Source organism: Dromiciops gliroides, chromosome 3 (genome assembly GCF_019393635.1).
Source record: "Dromiciops gliroides isolate mDroGli1 chromosome 3, mDroGli1.pri, whole genome shotgun sequence".
Lineage (NCBI taxonomy): Eukaryota > Metazoa > Chordata > Mammalia > Microbiotheria > Microbiotheriidae > Dromiciops > Dromiciops gliroides.
In genome coordinates this window covers 484,758,616-484,779,238 of record NC_057863.1, presented here as the reverse complement: position 1 = coordinate 484,779,238, position 20,623 = coordinate 484,758,616, and the positions used below count along the sequence as shown (strand labels likewise).

The window sequence follows — 20,623 nt, the reverse complement described above, 5'->3', positions numbered from 1 at the left end:
TCTCAAGGAACCCACAAGCTAAAGGAGAAGACAGCATGTAAACAACACCTATCTACAGGATACACTGGAAATGATCAACAAAGGGAGGGGACTAGAATTAAGGGGAAACAGGAAAGGCTTCCTTTAGAAGGTGGGGTTTTAGATGAGTCCTGAAAGAAGCCAGAGAAGCAGGGAGAACATTCCAGGCACAGGGAACAGCCAATAAAAAGGTCTGGAGCTAGGAGATGGAATTTCTTTGTCAATGAACAGTAAAAGGGTTGGTGTTAATGGACTGCAGAGTGCCTGGAGGAGAGAAGGCTAAGGTGTAAGAAGACAATTGAGATTTCCCTCAACTTCCATTTACAAAAATATTTCTGGCAGCTCTTTTTTTGGTGATGAAGAATTGAAAATTGAGGGGATGCCCATCAACTGGGGAATGGCTGAACAACCTGTGGTATATGATGGTGATGGAATATTATTGTGCTATAAGAAATGACAAGCAGGATGACTTCAGAAAGACCTGGAAAGGCTTACATGAACTGATACTGAGTGAAGTGAGCAGAACCAGAACATTGTACACAGTAACAGTAACATTATGTGATAATCAACTATGATTGACTTAGCTCTTCTCAGCAATACAATGATCTAAGACTCCTAATGGAAAATACTATCCACATCCAGAGAAAGAACTGATGGTGTCTGAATGTAAATTGAAGCATACTATTTTCACTTTATTTTTTTCATGGTTTTCTCCTTTTGTTCTATTTCTTCTTTCACAATGTGACTAATTTGGAAATATGGTTTACAAGATTGCACATGTATGACCTATATCAGATTGTCTGCTGTCTTGGGGAGGGAAGTGGGGTGGGAGGAAAGGAGAAAAATTTGAAACTTAAAATCTTATAAAAAATGAATGTTGAAATTGTCTCTACATGTAATTGGAAGAAATAAAATACTATTAAATTTAAAAATAATGACAAGCAAAAAAAATATTTTCCTCAGCCTTCTAGTCTATAACATAAAGCAGAGTTTAAAAAGAATATTAAATTCACAAGGCAGACTATGATATTGTATCACTGGACATGATTGCATGTGAATAGTGACTTTCTTACTTGAGCTGAATACACTTTGGACAACTTCAGACCATGTAGTAGGATATCACTTATAGTTGATTAAATGTGCACTTAGTTATTCTTCCTCATACTTTTTTTTTTTTCAGGGCAATTGGGGTTAAGTGACTTGCTCAGGGTCACACAGCTAGTAAGTGTCAAGTGTCTGAGGCCGGATTTGAACTCAGGTACTCCTGACTCCAGGGCCAGTGCTCTATCCACTGTGCCATCTAGCTGCCCCCACTTAGTTATTCTTATAAAAAGCTGGCCATTAAATGGCTCTTGGTTAGAAAAATAACCCTTATAACATAACTTCCATGGGAAATTAGATTCAATATCATTTCAACATACAGACCCCCATCCTTAGGAAAATAACTTGGAAAAGCACAGTGAGAGATGAGAACAAAAAAATGTTCTTCCAAAATATATACTTTTTTTGGGGGGGGGGGGGGGAATAATGAGGATTAAGTGACTTGCCCAGGGTCATACAGCTAGTTAAGTCTCAGGTGTCTGAGGTCATATTTGAACTCAGGTCCTCCTGACTCCAGGGCCGGTGCTCTATCCACTGCACCACCCAACTGCTCAGAAACTATAAACTCCTTTATTGAGTTTATAGGACCATAGACTTGGAGCTAGTAAGGACTTTGGGGGCCTTCTACTCTACCTTCTCATTTTCCTGAAGCTTAGAATGATTACATGACTTGCCCAAGGTCACATAGATCTAGAATTGAACCCAGGTCCTATACCTCCAAATCCACAGTCCTTTCCACTGTATTGTACATCTATAAATGTGTCAGGTTCATAATAATTATTGGTATTTAGGTCATAACTATTGAATTCCAAAATAAAAATACCTTTAAATTTTCCATTAGAAAAAGAAATTCTCTTGACCTAATACCAAGTGAACATTGTCATAGCAAATAGACTATTATTTAAAAATTTGAAGCACAAGAGGATACAAATTTAGTAATTAAATTTTTTTTTTGAATATAGATGATGATTCTTTTTCAACTTGGATTATATGGTTAGTCTATGCTGAACTCAGGCTTCCACAGACTTTTTTCTTTTTGAATGTAATTTTATCTGCTAATAGTACAAAGAATAAAACACAGACTGTAAGAAAGCTGGGTGCACTGTCCATTAATTCTCAATCATATTTAAAGCATACTCTGAAAAGAGACCTATGTCTTATGCAACCCAACTCCTGGGTTGGGCTATAGGAAATGTTGCAAAACATTGACATTTCTGAGAGGAAGTCATGGGAACAGATGATTAAGCCCATTTAAAAGAAGAAATTTTGGTTTCCCAAAAAAAGGGCATGAAAGAGAAGAGTACTTTTTAAAATGATTATTTCTTTTTTTAAAAAAATGTAATAAACATTCTTATTTATAGTTCTGTGTTCCAATTTTTATCCCTCCTTCTTTCCCTCCCCTACCCCCTCCCTGAGGTAGCAAGTGATCAGATATGGGTTATACATGTACAATTATGTAAAACGTTGCCATATTGGTCATTTTGTACAAGAAAACTTGACTAAAAGAAAAAAAATGTAAGTGAAAAATAGCATGCTTCAGTCTGTTCCATCAATATCAGTTCTTCTTTTGGAGGTCAATAGTATGTTTCATCAATAGTCCTTTGGGATTGTCTTAGATCATTGTATTGTTGAGAACAGTTGTCATTCACGGTTCTTCATCAAACAATATTGCTGTTGAGGGCAGCTAAGTGGCACAGTGGATAAAGCACTGGCCCTGGATTCAGGAGGACCTGAGTTCAAATCCAACCTCAGACACTTGATACTTACTAGCTGTGTGACCCTGGGCAAGTTACTTAACCTTCTTTGACCACAAAAATAATATTGCTATCTCTGTGTACACTGTTCTCTTGGTTCTGCTCACTTCACTATGTGTGTCTTTCATATATGTCTTTCAAGGCCTTTCTGAAGTCATCCTGCTTGTCCAAAAAAAAAAGTGATTATTTCTAAAAGAATTCTATGATGACGCAGACCTGGGCAATCTTTCTGAAAGAAGGTCTTTGAGAACTAGTAGATTGGGGCAACTTTGCCTCTTTCTGGTTTTGCTAACTCTGAACCAAACCTAGTAATCTTTCTTTCTTTCTTTCTTTCAAGGCAATTGGAGTTGTGACTTGCTCAGGGTCACACAGCTAGTAAGTGTCAAGTGTCTGAGGCCAGATTTGAACTCAGGTCCTCCTGAAGGCTGGTGCTCTATCCACTGCGCCATCTAGCTGCCCCTAGGAATCTTTCTTGAAGAGCTGTTTAGGTGTCCAAGGCAATCAGGTTTTAAACTTGGATAATTCAAGCCTTAAAAATAGGGCCATCTGTCCAGGAGGTTTTTCTTGATTGCTTAACTGCTAGCTCCTTCTCTAAATCATCTCATATCTACTGCACAGACCTACATGCGAGCCTAGTTCTTCTCAACTATATTCTAAGCTCTTTGTAGACATGAACATGCTCATTTTTTAACCCTAGAGTCTACTATCTAGTGCCTGGTACACGGTAGGGACTTAACAAATGCCTATTGACTGACTGATTAAATTCTAGCTTCAGAGTTGTAAGGGAGCTCGGCCACCATTTGTTTCAACCCACTCAAATTTCTTCAGCGCCATATCAGTTAAGGGGCCATCCATCCAGCCTTTACTTGGAGAGCTCCAGTGACATTCTCCTGAGCCAGTTCACGTTCAGGTTTTGGACAACTCCAGTTGTCAGGAAGTTGTTCCTTATATAAAGCCTAGATTTGCCCTTTTTGCAACTTCTACTCAATGCTCCTGCTTTGTCTTCTGGAGGATGAAAGAGAACAAGTGGAATCCTTCTTTCACATAATAGCTATTAAAGTCGTGACAATAGTTATCATGTGCAACCTGACCCTTCCTTTGTAATCTTAGCACATATACCATATCTATGAGGGTCATTTCCCTCTGCCAACAATTAAGCAAAGGACCATAAACTTAGGATCACAAAACCACAGGCTTAGAGCAGGAAGTGACCTTGCAAGTCATCTATTCCAACCCTCTCATTTTACAGATAAGAAAACTGAGGCCCAGAGAGGGGACATGACTTCCCCAAAGTCACACAGGCATTATAATATAACCCAGTGCCTGGAACATAGTTGCCTCATTGACCGCTAGTTGATATTGGCTGCCAGACTGACTATAGCATAAACTCAGTGTTTTTAATGGTTATCCTTAGGACACTCCCCATCTTTAATGTCTTTTCTAAATGTTGTGCCCCACAAACTGAAGACAGTACCCTAGACCTGCTTTGGTCTCAGCAAGGCAGTAGGATTATAATCTCATCTCATCTACCTTATAATCTCATCTATTTAGAAGCCAACACTGTGCACTGAGCTAGGTGCATAGATCAAATGAGAAAGACAATAATCTTACCACATTTCCTCCATTTCCCCTTCTGCTGTGAAGTGGTGACTTCATTTACATCTAAAGTACCCTATGTTTACTCTCAAAGGTAAGGAATCATTAGTGTTTGGACAAAGAATCTTAGGATCTTGGCATCTTGGGATTAACCAGGCTAAATCTGGTCACCAGGTGGTAATGTTTTTCTTGAATTACAGCAACTCAGGAAACCGGAAAACTAGTGCTAAGATCCATATTGGTGGAGGGAGTATGCCTGATAAATCACAGTTCTTTTAAACTATTTAAATAAGCATTATTACTAAAGAGCTTTAGGTTTTATCAACTTGGACTAATGGCTTCCCCACCTAGGATCTCAGAAAACATTTTGTTTGGCACCACTCTAATGTACTTATATATTACGTTGTGTAATACTTTGTATTATAATGATCATTATATATTACATTTCTCCAATATGCTTTAAATTTGATGAGGGCAATAACCAAGTCTTAGCTAAACTTATCAGAACTGCCGCCATCCTATGCAGAGAACAAATACTTAAGAATTGTTTCTTGAATTAAACGATCTCTGCCTGGAATAGGACAGGAGCCTGCAATTTGGTCTCTCCTACTGAACCTATTCTGCACAATGCTGCCTTATTGACATTCCTAAAGCACAACTAAGATCATGAGTCATTTTCTCTCTCTCTCTCTCTCTCTCTCTCTCTCTCTCTCTCTCTCTCTCTCTCTCTCTCTCTCTCTCTCTTGTGGGGCAATGAGGGTTAAGTGACTTGCCCAGGGTCACACAGCTAGTAAGTGTGAAGTGGTTGAGGCCGGATTTGAACTCAGGTCTTCCTGAATCCAGGACCAGTACTTTATCCACTGAGCTACCTAGCTGCCCTATGAGTCATTCTCTTGCTCACATCAGTGGCTACCCACTACCTGCCTAATAAAGTCTAAACTCTAGCTTGGCATTTAAAGCCCTCTACAGTCTGATTCCTATTTACTTTTCCAGTCTTATCTCCCACTAGTATCCTGAAATCCAGTCAAACTGGACTATAAACTTATCTAAACACACCCCATGCTTTTCTATCTTCCTGTCTTTGCTCATCACAATCCCATTGCCTTGGACACCCTCCCCCATAGCCACCTCTCAAAACTTTGCTTATTCTTCAAGACCCAGATAAAATGTTATTTTCTGTTATTTTCTCTTGCCCCTAGATCAAAAGTGATCTCTGAAAAAGGACTCTGTATTCATGCTTCTTTTCAGGCATTTACCACATTCTGCCTTGAATTATGCTTACTTGTGTACATATTTCATTCACATCTTAGACTGTAAACTCCTTAAGGGCAGGGTCTCTGGCTTATTAGTTTGTCTCCTCCCTACCACCATAGTACTTACACTAGTGAATGCGCAGAGTAGGTATCCAACAAATATTTGTTGAATGGATTAAAAAAGAAGTAGGATTCAATTGCTTTTGTTTTGAGAATTGTTTTGAGAATTTTGTGGTGTTCCTTGAGATGACTGGTGGCATACAATGGGACACAAGGCTTGGGAATCATTGGTCTCTGAGCTAACATTAAATAAGGTCAAAGGATGTTAGATGCAAAAGTGACCTTAGAGATCATCACATCAACCAATAAGCATTTATTAAGTACCTACAATGTACCAGTCAGTGGAGATATAAATACAAAGAATGAAACAGCTCTTCCCTCTCATATTACAAGTGAGGAAACTGAAGCTGGGTTTGTCTTGACCGAAACTGCACTTTTATGATCTTTGAGACAGGAATGGAACTCAACTATACTGTGACTACACTCCATACTGCCACTCTTTAGAGTTAGCATCTGGATCAATATGGATAGCCAAACTAGAAATCTTTAGCTGAAAGACTAAATATTTGCCCTGTGCCAGAGTAGAAGTGAGATAGGAATTGTTCACAGCATGTCTAGAATACTTTGGATTTGTCAAGGGCTTTAAGAATTATTAACTACTGGGGCAGCTAGGTGGCGCAGTGGATAGAGCATCGGCCCTGGATTCAGGAGTACCTGAGTTCAAATCCCACCTCAGACACTTAACACTTACTAGCTGTGTGACCCTGGGCAAGTCACTTAACCCCAATTGCCTCACCAAAAAAAAAAAAAAGAATTATTAACTACTAAATCCATATAAAACATGTATGAGACTAGTTTCTGTCTGTCAATGACTAAGCATAGCATTATAAATTTAGGAGCAGGTTCATAGATTTTGGGGGGGGAAGGGGAGGGGCAATGAGGGTTAAGTGACTTGCCCAGGGTCACACACCTAGTAAGTGTCTTGTGTCTAAGGCCACATTTGAACTCAGGTCCTCCTGAATTCCTGGCCAGTGCTTTATCCACTGTGCCACCTAGCTGCCCCAAAATTCATCTGCAAGTTCATAGATTTAAATCTAGAAGGGACCTTATAGATGATCTACTCCAACCCTCTCAGTTAATGGATAAGAAAACAGGCCCACAGAAGTGATTTGACTTCCCCAAAGCCACATAGGTATTCTAACTTTCCAAGGTTGGGATCTGAACCTAGACTGGTTCCAAATCTAGTACGTTATCTAGACTGTACTATTCTTTCTCTAAACAGAAAAAAAAATATGTGACTTACCCCGTGAATGGTAATTTAGGAGGAAATCAAGGATTAAAATTAATTAAGTCATGCTTCCTCCATTTGCATTATAATGAAGGCAGCTGTGAAAAATCACATTATTATTCTAATAACATAATTTACCACTAGGTGGCAGGAGACTTGCACGAATCTATCTACTGACTTCCACTATATAAGATCATTGTTTTAAAGCTCAAAGTGACTTAGAGATCTATTTGTCCAACTCCCCTATTTTACAATTAAGGAAACTGAGGCCCAGAGATGTGACTTGCCCAAGTTCACATGCATGGTAAGTAACAGAGTTTTGTATTGTCAGCCTGATATAGAATTATAGGATTTTAGAGCTGGACAGGAACAATTTAGTATCATTTTACAGGCAAAGAAACTGAGCCTCAAGGGATTTAAGGAAATCTGTTCAACAGTGAATGAGTGGCAGAACTGGGCTTACAATTCAGATCAATTAATTCGTCTCCTTTAGACTAACTTTCATAAACTGTCATGAAGAAATATGCAAATGGGGTGAGTGTTTGGATTAAAAGGGACTAAATCCCAGTGTTAGGAATAGACTCCAAAAGAGAATGATTGGATATTTCTCTAGGAATCTACATCTGGGACAGTGAGTCTCTAATTATTCAGGACATCCCCAATTACAAGAAAACGAAATGGATTTTTCATGACTATTTTTTATTAGACTACGGTCCTGATTTCTGTTTCAGAAAATATGGTCATTGCTCCCACAGGCTAACTTGCACATTTGAAGAAGTTAGGGAGAGAATGGCACTGACTTATAAACTTTGGGCTCTAACACTATCAGAATTTTCACTGGTTGTAACAATAAGTTCAAAACTCTCCACCCTGAGGAGGCTTTTTGGTATAAACAGGGTGAATCTTGGGCCATTCCTCAAAAGAAACCACAGGAGGCCAGAGCGAGTCTTGAGCCACCCTCAGTATGGAGGATGTCTGACAAGCCAACTCATTTTTGTGGCAAGCACAGATTAATCTTAATGTACTCCTGGGGACTGCAGTCTGAACCAGGCTCTCTCAGCTTGATCTCGCAGCCTCTCTGGCCCATCCTACAGACTCCCTGGGAAGGACTTTGAACTATCTGGAACTACACTTGATTAGAATGGTCTCCCTATTTATACATACAGACCTTAGAGATGAGACAAAACTAGAGCAATCTCTAGGGTTCAATGGAAAGGAAAACATTTTTCTAGGCAGTCTTTTCCATGACAGGAACCAATTTATGCCTGTCTAGTATCCTAGAGTGACAGATGAAAAACAATATACAATATACATGCATGGTGGCACTTTCATGTTTCTTGGCTACATAAGGAAGTATTACTGAGCGTATTTCAATGTGAAAATTAAACAATTTGGCAGAGTGACAGTGATGCTAACAGAATGTGCTGAATTGGTAGGCTAACGTGAATTTGGAAAGAATGTCTGTTTTGCGGAATTGACAGATATTATTTGAGATGATATATGTGATTTCTACATTAACCACAAAATAAGCAAAATTACTATAAAAGTTTCTCCTGAAACCTCAGCCAGTGACTGACAGGTTTTTAATTGTATTCAGTATAGGTTATTAATTTCTCAGGGGAGGGGGGAAAGAATTAAAGTACTTTCCAGATCAAAATCTTAACAGTGAATAAGTCTAAAGAGATGGAAGGATAAAAAGGATGAGGAAATGAAATGTGTGAATACATGGGATGGTCAACTGGGGAAAAATCTTTGCATTAAAATATCTCCAATAAGGATCTCATAGACAAGATATATTGGGAATTAACAACAAATAAATAATACCAAGAACCATTCCCTAGTGTCAACGATTGTGAACAGTTCCCAGAAGAATTGTCAACTATTAACAATCACATGAAAGACTGATCTAAATCACTAATAACAAGAGAAATGCAAATTAAAACAATTCTGAGGTTTTGCCTCATACCCAGCAAATTGGCAAAGATGACCAAGCATGGGAATGGTCACTTTTGGAGGGGTTGTGGAAAAGAAAAGCATACCAATCCTGCACTTAACACAGTACCTGGCACAGAGTAGGTGCTTAATAAATGTTTGATTAAAATTATTTTGTGGGGCAGAGCTGCTAGGTGGCACAGTGGATAAAACATTGGCCCTGGATTCAGGAGGACCTGACACTTGACGCTTACTAGCTGTGTGACCCTGGGCAAGTCACTTAACCCTCATTGTCCCACAAAAAAAACCCAAAAAACAAAAAAACACTGACTACGCTTCAATAGGCAGGTGACACTTTCCAAAACCAATCCTGCTTTTTTTCTTACCTCTTCCTTCCTCTCCTCTGGACCAGTAGCTAAATTGAGGCTCAGCTGCGAGTGGCTGCTGATGCCACTGTCTTCATTACCATCATCATAATACACTGTCTTCACTGATTCCTGGAAGGACACTGGGCTTCTCCCCTTCAGGGCAGGCATTTCTGCTCTTTCTTCACTTTCCATTGAGCTCAGAGACAATGTACTATGAGTGTTTGGACAGCGGAAATTAATATTGTACTTGGCATTTTCTGAAACAGGGCTCTGAGGTTTGGGGGCAGTGGGCCGAGGAGGTGTGATGGGGTACTCCAATTCACATGTAAACTGGCTTGTATTTTTTGGTTTATCAGAGTCTTTGATAAATGCTTTCAGGACAATGGGACTTGATGAGGAACTGTCAGAAGACTGACGAACACATCCCGATGTCTGGGGGGATTTGGCTTTGGGAGGAAACACCTTTGTTTCAATATCTGTATCAGTGCCCTGAGAAATGGTTGGACTGAGGCTTGGAATTACTGTAAAGGAAGACTCTACATTGCATACTGGGGATGTACACCTCTTTCGGTCATGTTCCGTATTGGTAGAAACACGGCGGGAGTAATCATCGTGAAGTTGGCTGTTGAGCTGTATTCTTTGGTTTGGCTCACTGGGGGATGGTGTTCCACTCTTAGGAGTCTCTCTCTTCCAAGCAGCATCGGCAACGTTACTTACAAGTTTCAAGACTCGATCAAAATCCTTGGCTCTTATTGGACTCTTCCAGCGTTTCGACCTCCTCTCCAACCCACTGGTTTTATCGGAGTCGGCAGGAGAACTTAGTGTCCTTTGAATTTCGTGTTTCTCATTTGTCACTTTGAGGTCAGTGAGATTTGAGGTGGACTTCCTCTTGAAAGAACTTTTCCTCAGGAAGTTCAAGTTGTCGGTACTCTTGCTTCGCCTGTAGATAATACGGTTATTTTCAGAGTTTTTCACTAGAATTTCACAGATTTGGGGCTCCTGCATGATGGGCGACAGAGGCCTAGCAGAGTGCTGGGGGCCGGGATGCTTCTCCATGTCCATTAAATTAATTCGGCCTATGCCATAGGCTCTCCTGATGCTCCTTGACCTGTGAGTATTCCTCAGGAAAGTATCATCATTTTCTTCTGGGTCAGAGCAATCTGATACTCCCCCATCCACCAACTTATGGAAATCATTCAATTGCCCTGCATGAGAATACCTGTTAGTTTGGACTCCTGTCACAGCACCATTGGGAATGTGTTTTCCCAAATCATTTTCAGAAGCATCCTCATTTAAGACATCTGGGTCCTCCCGACCCTGAATGCCTTGAAGAACTGAGGACTTCAGTTTTTTAAATGATCCCATTTTCCTAAAGGAAGATAAAGCATTCCAGGTTGAAGAATTGCCCATCAAAATCATGGAGCGGGGCCTCTCTGCATTGCAACTACTCCTCTTCCTAGTGGCCGAGAAAAGACGCATGAGTTTGGAAGGGCTGAGTTTGTCTTCCTGGGCTTCTGAATCACTATTGTTACTGCTCTTGCACACCCCATTCTGACAGGAAGAATTAATGACAGTTCTGGTCTCGGTTGGTTCCATAACTGCATAGGTGCTGGGAGGGCTATTGCCAAAGCCATTTTGTACCGTTGTCATGTTCTCAAGGCTAGAGGTTCGTAGACAGGGGACATCATAGCTCACATCCACATCACAACTTTCAGCAGCTGCCCAAAGCACCAGCTGTTCATCATTGGCACCTCCCAGTGCTTCATGTCCACACTGATTGTGTCCATTTAGCTCTTTGGTAGAAGGCACCACCTACATCAAAAAACAAAAACAAAACAGAATTTAGCAATTTGTTCCTCCACTGGAAACCCTGCAGAAAACCAGAGTGAATTGTTTTGCTTGACATTTTTGAAATATCCCTTGTTTTGCACTACTCTAGTCTCCTTAAAATGTACTGTCATGTATGAAGATAGACTGTTTTTAGATCTTATCCCTCTATGACACTGTAGGGACAGGGATGGTTTCTTATCTAAATTTTGTATCTCCCTAGTACCTAGTAACATGCTTTGCACACAGACAGTGCTTAATTAAATGTTGACTGAACGGATAATGTGGTATTATGATGAGAAGAATGTTTTAGGTGGTACAGTGGATAGAGTGATGGACCTGGAATCAGGAAAACCTGAGTTCAAATCCACTCTCAGACACTTACTACCTGTGTGACATTGGGCAAGTCACTCCATTTTTGTTTGGCTCCTTTTCATATTATCTCCAAAATGGAGATCAAATAGTACCTCCCTCCCTCCCTCCCTCCCTCCCTGTATTGTTGTGAGCATAAAATGAGATAATATCTGTAAAGTACTTTGCAAACCATAAAGTACCATATAAATACTAGCTATCATCATCATCATCATCAATAATCAAGCAACATTTTGTAGGACAGATTGGAAGAGGAAAGAATAGAGGCATTTAATCTATTTAGGAAGCAACTGAAACAGCCACCCATGAATAATGACTTGAATTAGGGTGGTGGCAAGGAGAATAGTAAAAAATGAAAAAGATATTGCAAATGAAGAATCATCAGAACTCAGTAACTTATTAGATATGGCAGACAAAGGAGACAAAAGTATCAAAGGTAACTGGATGACTAAGAGAATAATGGTAGCCTTAACATATTTTTTTTTCCTCACTCTAAGAGATTTATCATACACTTGAACTGGCTTATCACAGATAAGTTTCCCATGACAGAAATGCTCTCTCTTCTTACTTCTAATTCATGGGCAGCTAGGTGACACAGTGGATAGAGCACTAGCCCTGAAGTGTGAGTTCAAATCTTACCTCAAACACTTACTAGCTATGTGACCCTGGGAAATTCTCTATCTATTCATCCATCCATCCATTCATCCATTCATTTATCTATCTATCTATCTATCTATCTATCTATCTATCTATCTATCTATCTATCTATCTATCTATCTATCTATCTATCTATCTATCTATCTATCTAATCTGTCTATTTATCTAGAGAGATCTTGCCACTGGACCCAGATGGCTCAAGGAGAGGTTGGTGATCTTGCACAGCCTTGCCTCACTTAAATCCAATTCAGTGCAAGTCATGATCCAATGTCATAGTCCTCTTCAGGAATGAAGGACAAACAACAATGACTTCATGAAATCCCTCATTTCCCTTTAGACTCAGCTCAAGCCCTGCCTTCTGAAGCTGATCTCAACAACTGCTACTGCCCCTCCATATTCATTTTGTATTTATTCTGTATATAGTTGTTTAATTATAATAACAATAATTACATTCATATGGTACTTAAAAGTTTGCAATGCCTTTACATATATTATCTCAACAAATTGGTGAAGGAGGTGCTATTATTATCTTAATTTTCTATATGAAGCCACTGGTACCAATAGAGATAAAGGATCTGTTCAATTTACATAGCTCGTAAGTGACTGAGATGGGATTTGAACTCAGGTCTTCTTCACTATAAGTACAGCACTCTATCCACTATGCCCCCAAAGTATACAAAGTTGCCCCCAGTGACATATAAGCTCTATGAGAGCAGAGACTGTGTCATTTTTTTCTTTGTATACTTGCCACCTAGTATTATCCCTGGCCCATGGTAAGTGTTTAAAAATGCTGATTGACTGATTGTGTAGGGAAAAGAGTACAATCATAGAAGAAGAGAAATTGGGGAAAGGTGGTATACTTGGGGCCATGATCTTCAGAGAAGATATTTCCCTGCTCAATCCTAGTTGTTGAGAGCAGAAAGAGAAGCTAAGACCAGTAGTCTCGGGAAGAAGGGTCAGTGGGGGGGTCAATCACTTTGGAGGATATCTCATTTCGTCTTTTGGGAGGTTAAGACCAGATCCTACCTACACTCTCTTTTCACAGTGAAGTTTGAATAGAAGATGTTTAGGGGAATCTCAGTGACAAGACAGTCCAATTCAGTTAGGTTAATTTGGAGATGAGGTCTCACTGCCTTTCCTCATCTCAGTCTATATAGCAAGACAGTTTTAAAATGATAAAAGGCAATCTTCATTTATGTGTCCAAGTAATTCTACACATTTCCACTTTTTTTTTCCCCCAGGATATCATTTTCTCAATTGCTGGGTTAATGAAAACACATTCTGAAATTCTAAGTTCCTAATTAGGGCAAATTACTTCTAGAAACACTAGTTATTTGCAACACAGTTTCTGCTGCTTTGCATCTTGTGAATGCTGAAGAAGGAAACCAAAAGAAAAAGCAGAAAAACCAAGAAGCACCATTACTGGAATTTCTGAATAACATCCTATGTTCCATTATTCACAACTAATCCTTTGACCTTCACTAAATAATGAGGTCTATAATTCAATCAGTGATTGTGCAGTCAGATCTGTGAGTTATGGGAAACTAGCCAGAAAAATTTATGCACAGAACCACAAGAATGGATTTTAGATGGGAAAATGGAGAAGGAGATTGTCTTAAAGTCGGATTTTACTGCGCTATGAATTTTAGACTAAGAACAAGGCTTCTTAGGGGCATGGAGAATTCCTTGAAAATAACCATGACAGACATTTTTTAAAATAAGCACTTATTCTGGAACTTTAAATCCATGAATGTAAGAGGTTTAATGTCCATGTGACAAGGAAGGAGATTATTTAACAAATAATTCAAACATTACAGGAAATGAGACACCAGCAGGAGAGATAAAAAAATTCTAATATCCAACCCCCCCCCCCCAAATCATGGTATACTATACTTGGGGTCAGAAGTCCTGATTTTGGACCCTGGCTCTAACACTTCCTAGCCACAAGACTCTGGGCAAGTCATTGGGTACCTTTGAGCCTCAGTTTCCTTATCTATAAATATGGAGATAATATCCTTCTTAAATCTATTTATGTAGCCCTAACTTCTTTTCTGACCTCTAGTCTCACATCTTCAACTGCCTAGTGGGCTTCTCAGACTAGATGTCCTGTTGTTGTTGTTCATTGTTTCAGTTGTGTCTGACTCTTCATGACCTCATTTGAAGTTTTCTTAGCAAAGAAACAGGAGTGATTTGCCACTTCCTTCTTTGGTTCATTTTACAGATGAGGAAACTGAGGCAAACAGGAATAAGTGACTCGTCCAGGGTCACACAGCTACTAAGTGTCAGAGGCCAGATTCGAAGTCAGGGAGATGACTCTTCCTGACTCCAGGCCCTATACTCTATCCACTGTACCAATTAGCTGGATGACCTGAGTTCAAATTCAGCCTAACTATGTGACTTTGGATAAATCACAGTCTCTGTTTGCTTCAGTTTCCTCATCTGTAAAATGGAGATAATAATCCTAGAGTTGTTGTGAGCATCAAATGAGATTTAAAAAATGAGCCTTCCTGACTCCAGGCCTGGCACTTTATCCACTGTGCCAACTAATTGCCATAGACATCCTGAAGAGATCTTAAATTCAACACATCCAGAACTGACCTTACTGTATCTTCCCCCAAACCTTCCCCTATTCCAAACTTTCCTCATTGTCCAAAAAGTATCAACAGGTCCTCAATGAACCAGGCTCACAACCTAGGTATCATCCTCGACTCCTCACTCTCCCTCACCCAGCTCCCCTGCCCCCAATGAAATCTATTACCAAATCCTGTTGATTCTACCTTCATAGCATCTCACATAGATACCTCCTCCTCTCTTCTGATGGTGCAACTCCCTCCTCCAGCTGAAGGCCCATACTACCTCATACCTGGACCATTACAATAGTCTGCTAGGTGATTTCCAAGCCTCAGCTCTCTCTCTACTCCTGTCCATCAAAATGATTTTCCTAAGGTGCAGCTCTGATCACATCACTCTCCATTGCAATCAACTCTACTGCCTCCAGCATCAAATACATTTGGCTTTAATGCATTTGACTTTTAAAATCCTTCATAATGGGGGGGCAGCTTGATGGTACAGTAGATAAAGCACTGGCTCTAGATTCAGGAGGAACTGAGTTCAAATCCAATCTCAGACACTTGACTCTTACTAGCTGTGTGACCCTGGGCAAGTCATTTAACCCTCATTGCCCTGCCCCCCCCAAAAAAAATCCTTCATAACCTGGCAGTTTCCTATCGTTCCAGTCATCTCACTCTCCTCCATGTAATTTGTGACTCAGTGACACTGCCCTCCTTGCTCTTCTTCTCACAAGATAATCAATCTCCAAGCTCTGTGCATTTTCTCTGGCTTTTCCTCATGCCTAGAATTCTCTTCCTCCTCTTCTCTGTCTTTTGGCTTCCCTGGCTTCCTTCAAGACTCCGCTAAAATCCTAACATCTGAAAGAAAACTTTCCTAAGGATTCCTTAATCTTAGTGCCTTCCCTCTGAGATTATGTCCAGTTTATCCTCTATAATCAGGACAGCTGGGTGGCGCAATGGTTAGAGCACTGGGCCTAGAGTCAGGAAGACCTGAGTTCAAATGTGCATTCAGACATTTACTAGCTGGGCAAATCATTTAACCCTATTTGCCTCAGTTTCCTCATCTGTAAAATGAGCTAGAGAAGGAAATGGCAAACCCCACTATCTTTGCCAAGAAAACTCCAGATGGGGTCATGAAGAATGAGACATGACTGAGCAACAACAACATCATGTATATCTCTTTTATGTGTATAGTTGTTTGGATTTTGTCCCTCCCATTAGACTGTGAGCTCCTTGAGAGTAGAGACAATGGTTTTGTCTTTTCTTTTGTCCTCACTACTTAGCAAAGTACCTGGTACATTTTAGGTGTTCTAAATGCTTATTGACTTGACATTACCTACCTAAGGGTTATTGTGAAGAAAGCCCTTTGTAAACCTCAGAGAACTATAAATATATAAACTATTATTACTATCCTTCTAATCATCAAGTTCCCCATCTGTTAGGTTTAGAAGGTGAATTAGGGTCAGATTCCCCACATCCCTGTAACTGGAGGGTTTGAGAGAGAAAATTCTCAGGTAAGCATTAGAATAGATGACCTAGGAAGATCCCTTCTAACTCTGGTACTCTATGCTTCCTAGGGACTCTAAAGGAAATAGCATTTTATCATCAAAGGAACCTAGGAGGAGACATGGATTCATAGCAGCTCTTTTTGTTGGTTGGTTGGTTGGTTGGTTGGTTGGGCAATGAGGATTAAGTGACTTGCCCAAGGTCACACAGCTAGTAAGTGTCAATTGTCTGAGGCTGGATTTGAATTCAGGTCCTCCTGATTCCAGGGCTGGTGCTCTATCCACTGTGCCACCTAGCTGCCCCCAGAGACATGGATTCATAAGGCCTTACATTTAGAGTTGGAAGGGACCTCAGACTTCATCTGGTCTAACCCTATCATTTTACAGATGAGGCCCAGAGAGGACAAGAAGACATGCCCATGGTCACACAGGGATTTGCTACTTACTAGCTATATGATTTGGGCCAATCACATACCTTCTTTGGGCCATCATTTCCTTACCCATCAAATACAAGTTGGGTCTAGACAAGCTCTAAGGTCCCTTCCAACAATAAAACCATGGTTTGGTCAGTTGGGCAGTGTACTGAATCTCCTTCCTTCTTCCCATTTAGATGCACAGTTTTAGAACGTGAGAAGAGTCGTGGAGATGGTTTAGAGTTCTCTCATTTAAAATGTCTTCTTTTAGCTGAACTGACATTTACATATTATTTCATTGAAGTTCCTCTACAATGTTTGGCACAGAAACCTAGTTTGGGGGATGCACAAAGGGCAGCATGGAATAATGCCATTAATAAAAAACGAAAGTGGTTTCCAGGAAACTCATTCAAGACTAGGGCTCCCCTTCTTCACCACCCACTTATAGCAGTCTATTCAGTCCAGTCAAACATTATTTATAGCCTACTGTGTTAAATATTAGTACTGGTTTTGGTGCTCCTTTCCTCAAGAGACATTATTTATACACGCACAACATGAAGAAGAGATTCTGTGCATAACGAGGACTTCAGTAGCATCAGTGAACAAGAACTTCCTGTTGAACTTCCTGTTCCTATGAAATTGTGTGCCTCATCCTAGTCAACAACTCAGAAAAGTGAATTGGTCAAAAGGATCAAGCATACTGGTAAAGAGGTAAGACATCATGGAGAAAAAAACAGAAGTGTAGAAGTATCAAACATTTCTCAGTCTGCATCAATGTCTCTTTAGCTCTTTAGAGTTGTGCCCTAAAAAGAATTCCTGGCAACTCAGGAAGGGACGATCTCTCAATTATCTCAAGAAAAGTTTCTCATCCTTTTGTTTCCTGCTAACTAAGAGACAGTACCAGATATGTCCATTAGGTCATATCCAAAAGTATTAGCCAAGGTGGCACAGCCTAGAGTCAGGAACACTCATCTTCCTGAGTTCAAATCCAGACCTTAGACACATGTATTTGCTGTGCGACCCTGGGCAAGTCACTTAACTCTGTTTGCCTCAGTTTCCTCATCTGTAAAAATGAGCTAGAGAAGGAAATGGTAAACCACTCCAGGATTTTTGCCAAGAAAACCCCAAATGGGGTAATGGAGAGTTGGATAGGAATGAAACAACTGAATAACAACAAGAAAGGTATGCACCATTTGATCATGATGATAATGTTCATTTTTTTAAAAAAAATTCATAGAATTATAAATTTAGAGCTTGAAGGTACCTTAGAGCTCATCTAGTCCAACTCCCCCTCATCAGTCAGTCAACAGTTCAAGCAATAAGAATTTATGAATCATGGGGCAGCTAGGTGGCGCAGTGGATAGAGCACTGGCTCTGGAGTCAGGAATACCTGAGTTCAAATCCGGCCTCAGACACTTAACACTTACTAGCTGTGTGACCCTGGGCAAGTCACTTAACCCCAACTGCCTCGCTAAAAAACAAAACAAAACAAAAGAATTTATGAATCATTTGCTATTTGCCAGGCACTCACTCTATACATGAAGAAACTGAGGCAGTCCCACGAAAGCTAAGTGACTCCAACACAGGGAGGAACCAAGCCAAGATTTGAACTTAGATCCTCTCTAAAACATACTACCTCCCTACTATACATAAAGCATTATGCTAGTCACAGAGGATGTAAATTAGGCTTTGTTAATATGTTTTGTAGTTAAAAGAGTACAGTGGTAAAAATTGGATATAATTAAAGTTTGATCAGTTATTCAATCGAATATTGTTGAAAACCTACTATGTCTGGGGCAGCTAGGTGGCACAGTAGATAGAGCACTGGCTGAAGTCAGGAGGACCTAAGTTCAAATCTGGCCTCAGACACTTGACACTTATTAGCTGTGTGACCCCAGGCTAGTCACTTAGCCCCAGTTGCCTAGGGGGAAAAAAGGGAAGGGAAGGGAAGGGAAAGGAAGGGAAGCTACTATGTCCTAGGCAGTGTGCTATTTGCTATGGTACATACTCAGGTCCTCCTGACTCCAAGTTGCAGGGGGAGGTAAGTGAACAAGCATCTACTATGTGCCAGGCACTATGAAATATACTTTACAAATATTATCTTATTTGATCCTCACATCACCCTGGGAGGTACTATTATTATCTACATTTTATAGTCGAGGAAACTAAGGGAGACAGCTGTTAAACAATTTGCCTAAAAGCACTAGTCCTGGATTCAAGAGGACCTGAGTTCAAATTTGACCTCAGACACTTGACACTCACTAGCTGTGTGACCTTGGGCAAGTCACTTAACCCTCATTGCCCTGTCAAAAAAACCCAAAAAATAAATTTACCAATGGTCACACAGCTAATAAATGTCTGAAGCTGGATTTGAACTCAGGTCTAATGCTCTAACCACTGTACCACCTACTCCAAGACTGTTTGCTCTCTATCCACAGTGATTTTCTGTTAAAGGAAAGCCAATTTTGCCCCAATATAAGGAAGAAAAGTTCAGTGGGATGCCTCAGGAGGTAGCCTACCTGAACCTTTTCAATGTTAAAACAGACACTAAATGGAGGTAGTATAGCCAGAGAAGATAGCTGCATGGACCACAAGGCTCTAAGAATCTTTCAGTATCTTACATACTGTAGGTTCTAGGCTTTATACATAGTTAATACCATCAAAAAGATACTCCTCAAAAAACCCCACTATACACGAAAACCTACATTTCTAAAAATATATATTTATGAATTATAAGAATTTCAATTTGGAAAAGACCTTTGAGATTATCTAGTCCAAGTACCCCATTTTATAGAAGTCTAGTGAAATAAATTAACTTACTTGCCAAACATCATTATAATAGCTACTTAATTATTACAGTAATAGTAATATAGTGCTGTAAGTAATAATAGCTAGCAATTATAAAGTACCTACTGTGTGCCAGGCACTCTGTTAAGTGATTTGCGATGTTCTCATTTGATCTTCACAACCACTCTGGGAGATAAGGGTATCCCCATTTTGCAGATGAAGAAACTGAGGCAAACAGAGATGAAGTGATTTGTCCAAAGTCACGGTTAGTATCAGAGGCTGAATTTGAACTCAGGTCATTCAGAAAGTTGATACTGTGGATAGAGTGTGGGGCCTGGAGTTAGGAAGGCTCATTTCCCTGAATTCAAATCTGGCCTCTGACACTTACTAGCTGTTTGACCCTGGGCAAGTCACTTAACCCTGTTGGTCTTAGTTTCCTCTTCTCTAAAAATGAGTTGGAGAAGGAAATGGCAAATCACGTCAGTTTCTTTGTCAAGAAAACTCCAAGTGGGGTCATGCTGAAACTACTGAAGAACAACTTCCCAACTCCAGGCCCAGTGCTCTAACCATTGGGCAACCTAGCTGCTAAGGTTCACAAAGTAGTTTAAATAGATTATCTAATAAGGGAACTCACAAAGACCCTGAGAGTTAGATATTAAAGGCATTACTAAACTCTTTTTGTAGGAAACAGTCTCAGTGAACATCAGCAACTCTCCTATGATTTCACAACTGCCTCTAAGTCCAGTGCTCTTTCTACTATAACATGAGGTATACTCATATACATTTACTTCAGAATAAATTATGAAAGGGAACTGCAGAAAGGTCCAGAATGGGGTCAGGAGTACAAGCCTGTATACACATGTTCACTCTCCTTTCACTCCTACCTCCCCATGTACCAAACAGTTCATTTACAAATAAATAACCACTTGCCTGAGAGGCAGAGGAAAAGTACAGCTAACCTCCTTACTATATTAAAGGTCACCAAGATCCAAGTTAGACCACAGATGAAAGGCAGGGAAGGAACCAGCCTGGGAGCAAAAAAGAAAGGAATCCTGGGGCAAGGTGAGAGTTAGCTTAGCAAGGTGAGAAAGTGCAGGAAAAAAATGGACCAGGGTGGAGAGC

General features: G+C 40.1%; 1 protein-coding gene across 3 annotated transcripts in view; it reads right to left on the bottom strand.

Annotated features, from left to right (window-relative positions):
- SPATA13 (spermatogenesis associated 13) overlaps nucleotides 1–20,623 on the bottom strand; it is a 153,197-nt gene that overhangs the window by 78,566 nt on the left and 54,008 nt on the right. For all 3 annotated transcript variants that reach the window (XM_043994976.1, XM_043994978.1, XM_043994977.1), the window contains exon 2: nucleotides 9,389–11,182. In XM_043994976.1, the coding sequence (XP_043850911.1) occupies nucleotides 9,389–11,020 (1,632 nt within the window). In that variant the 5' untranslated portion in view covers nucleotides 11,021–11,182. The remainder of the gene's footprint in view (nucleotides 1–9,388; nucleotides 11,183–20,623) is intronic.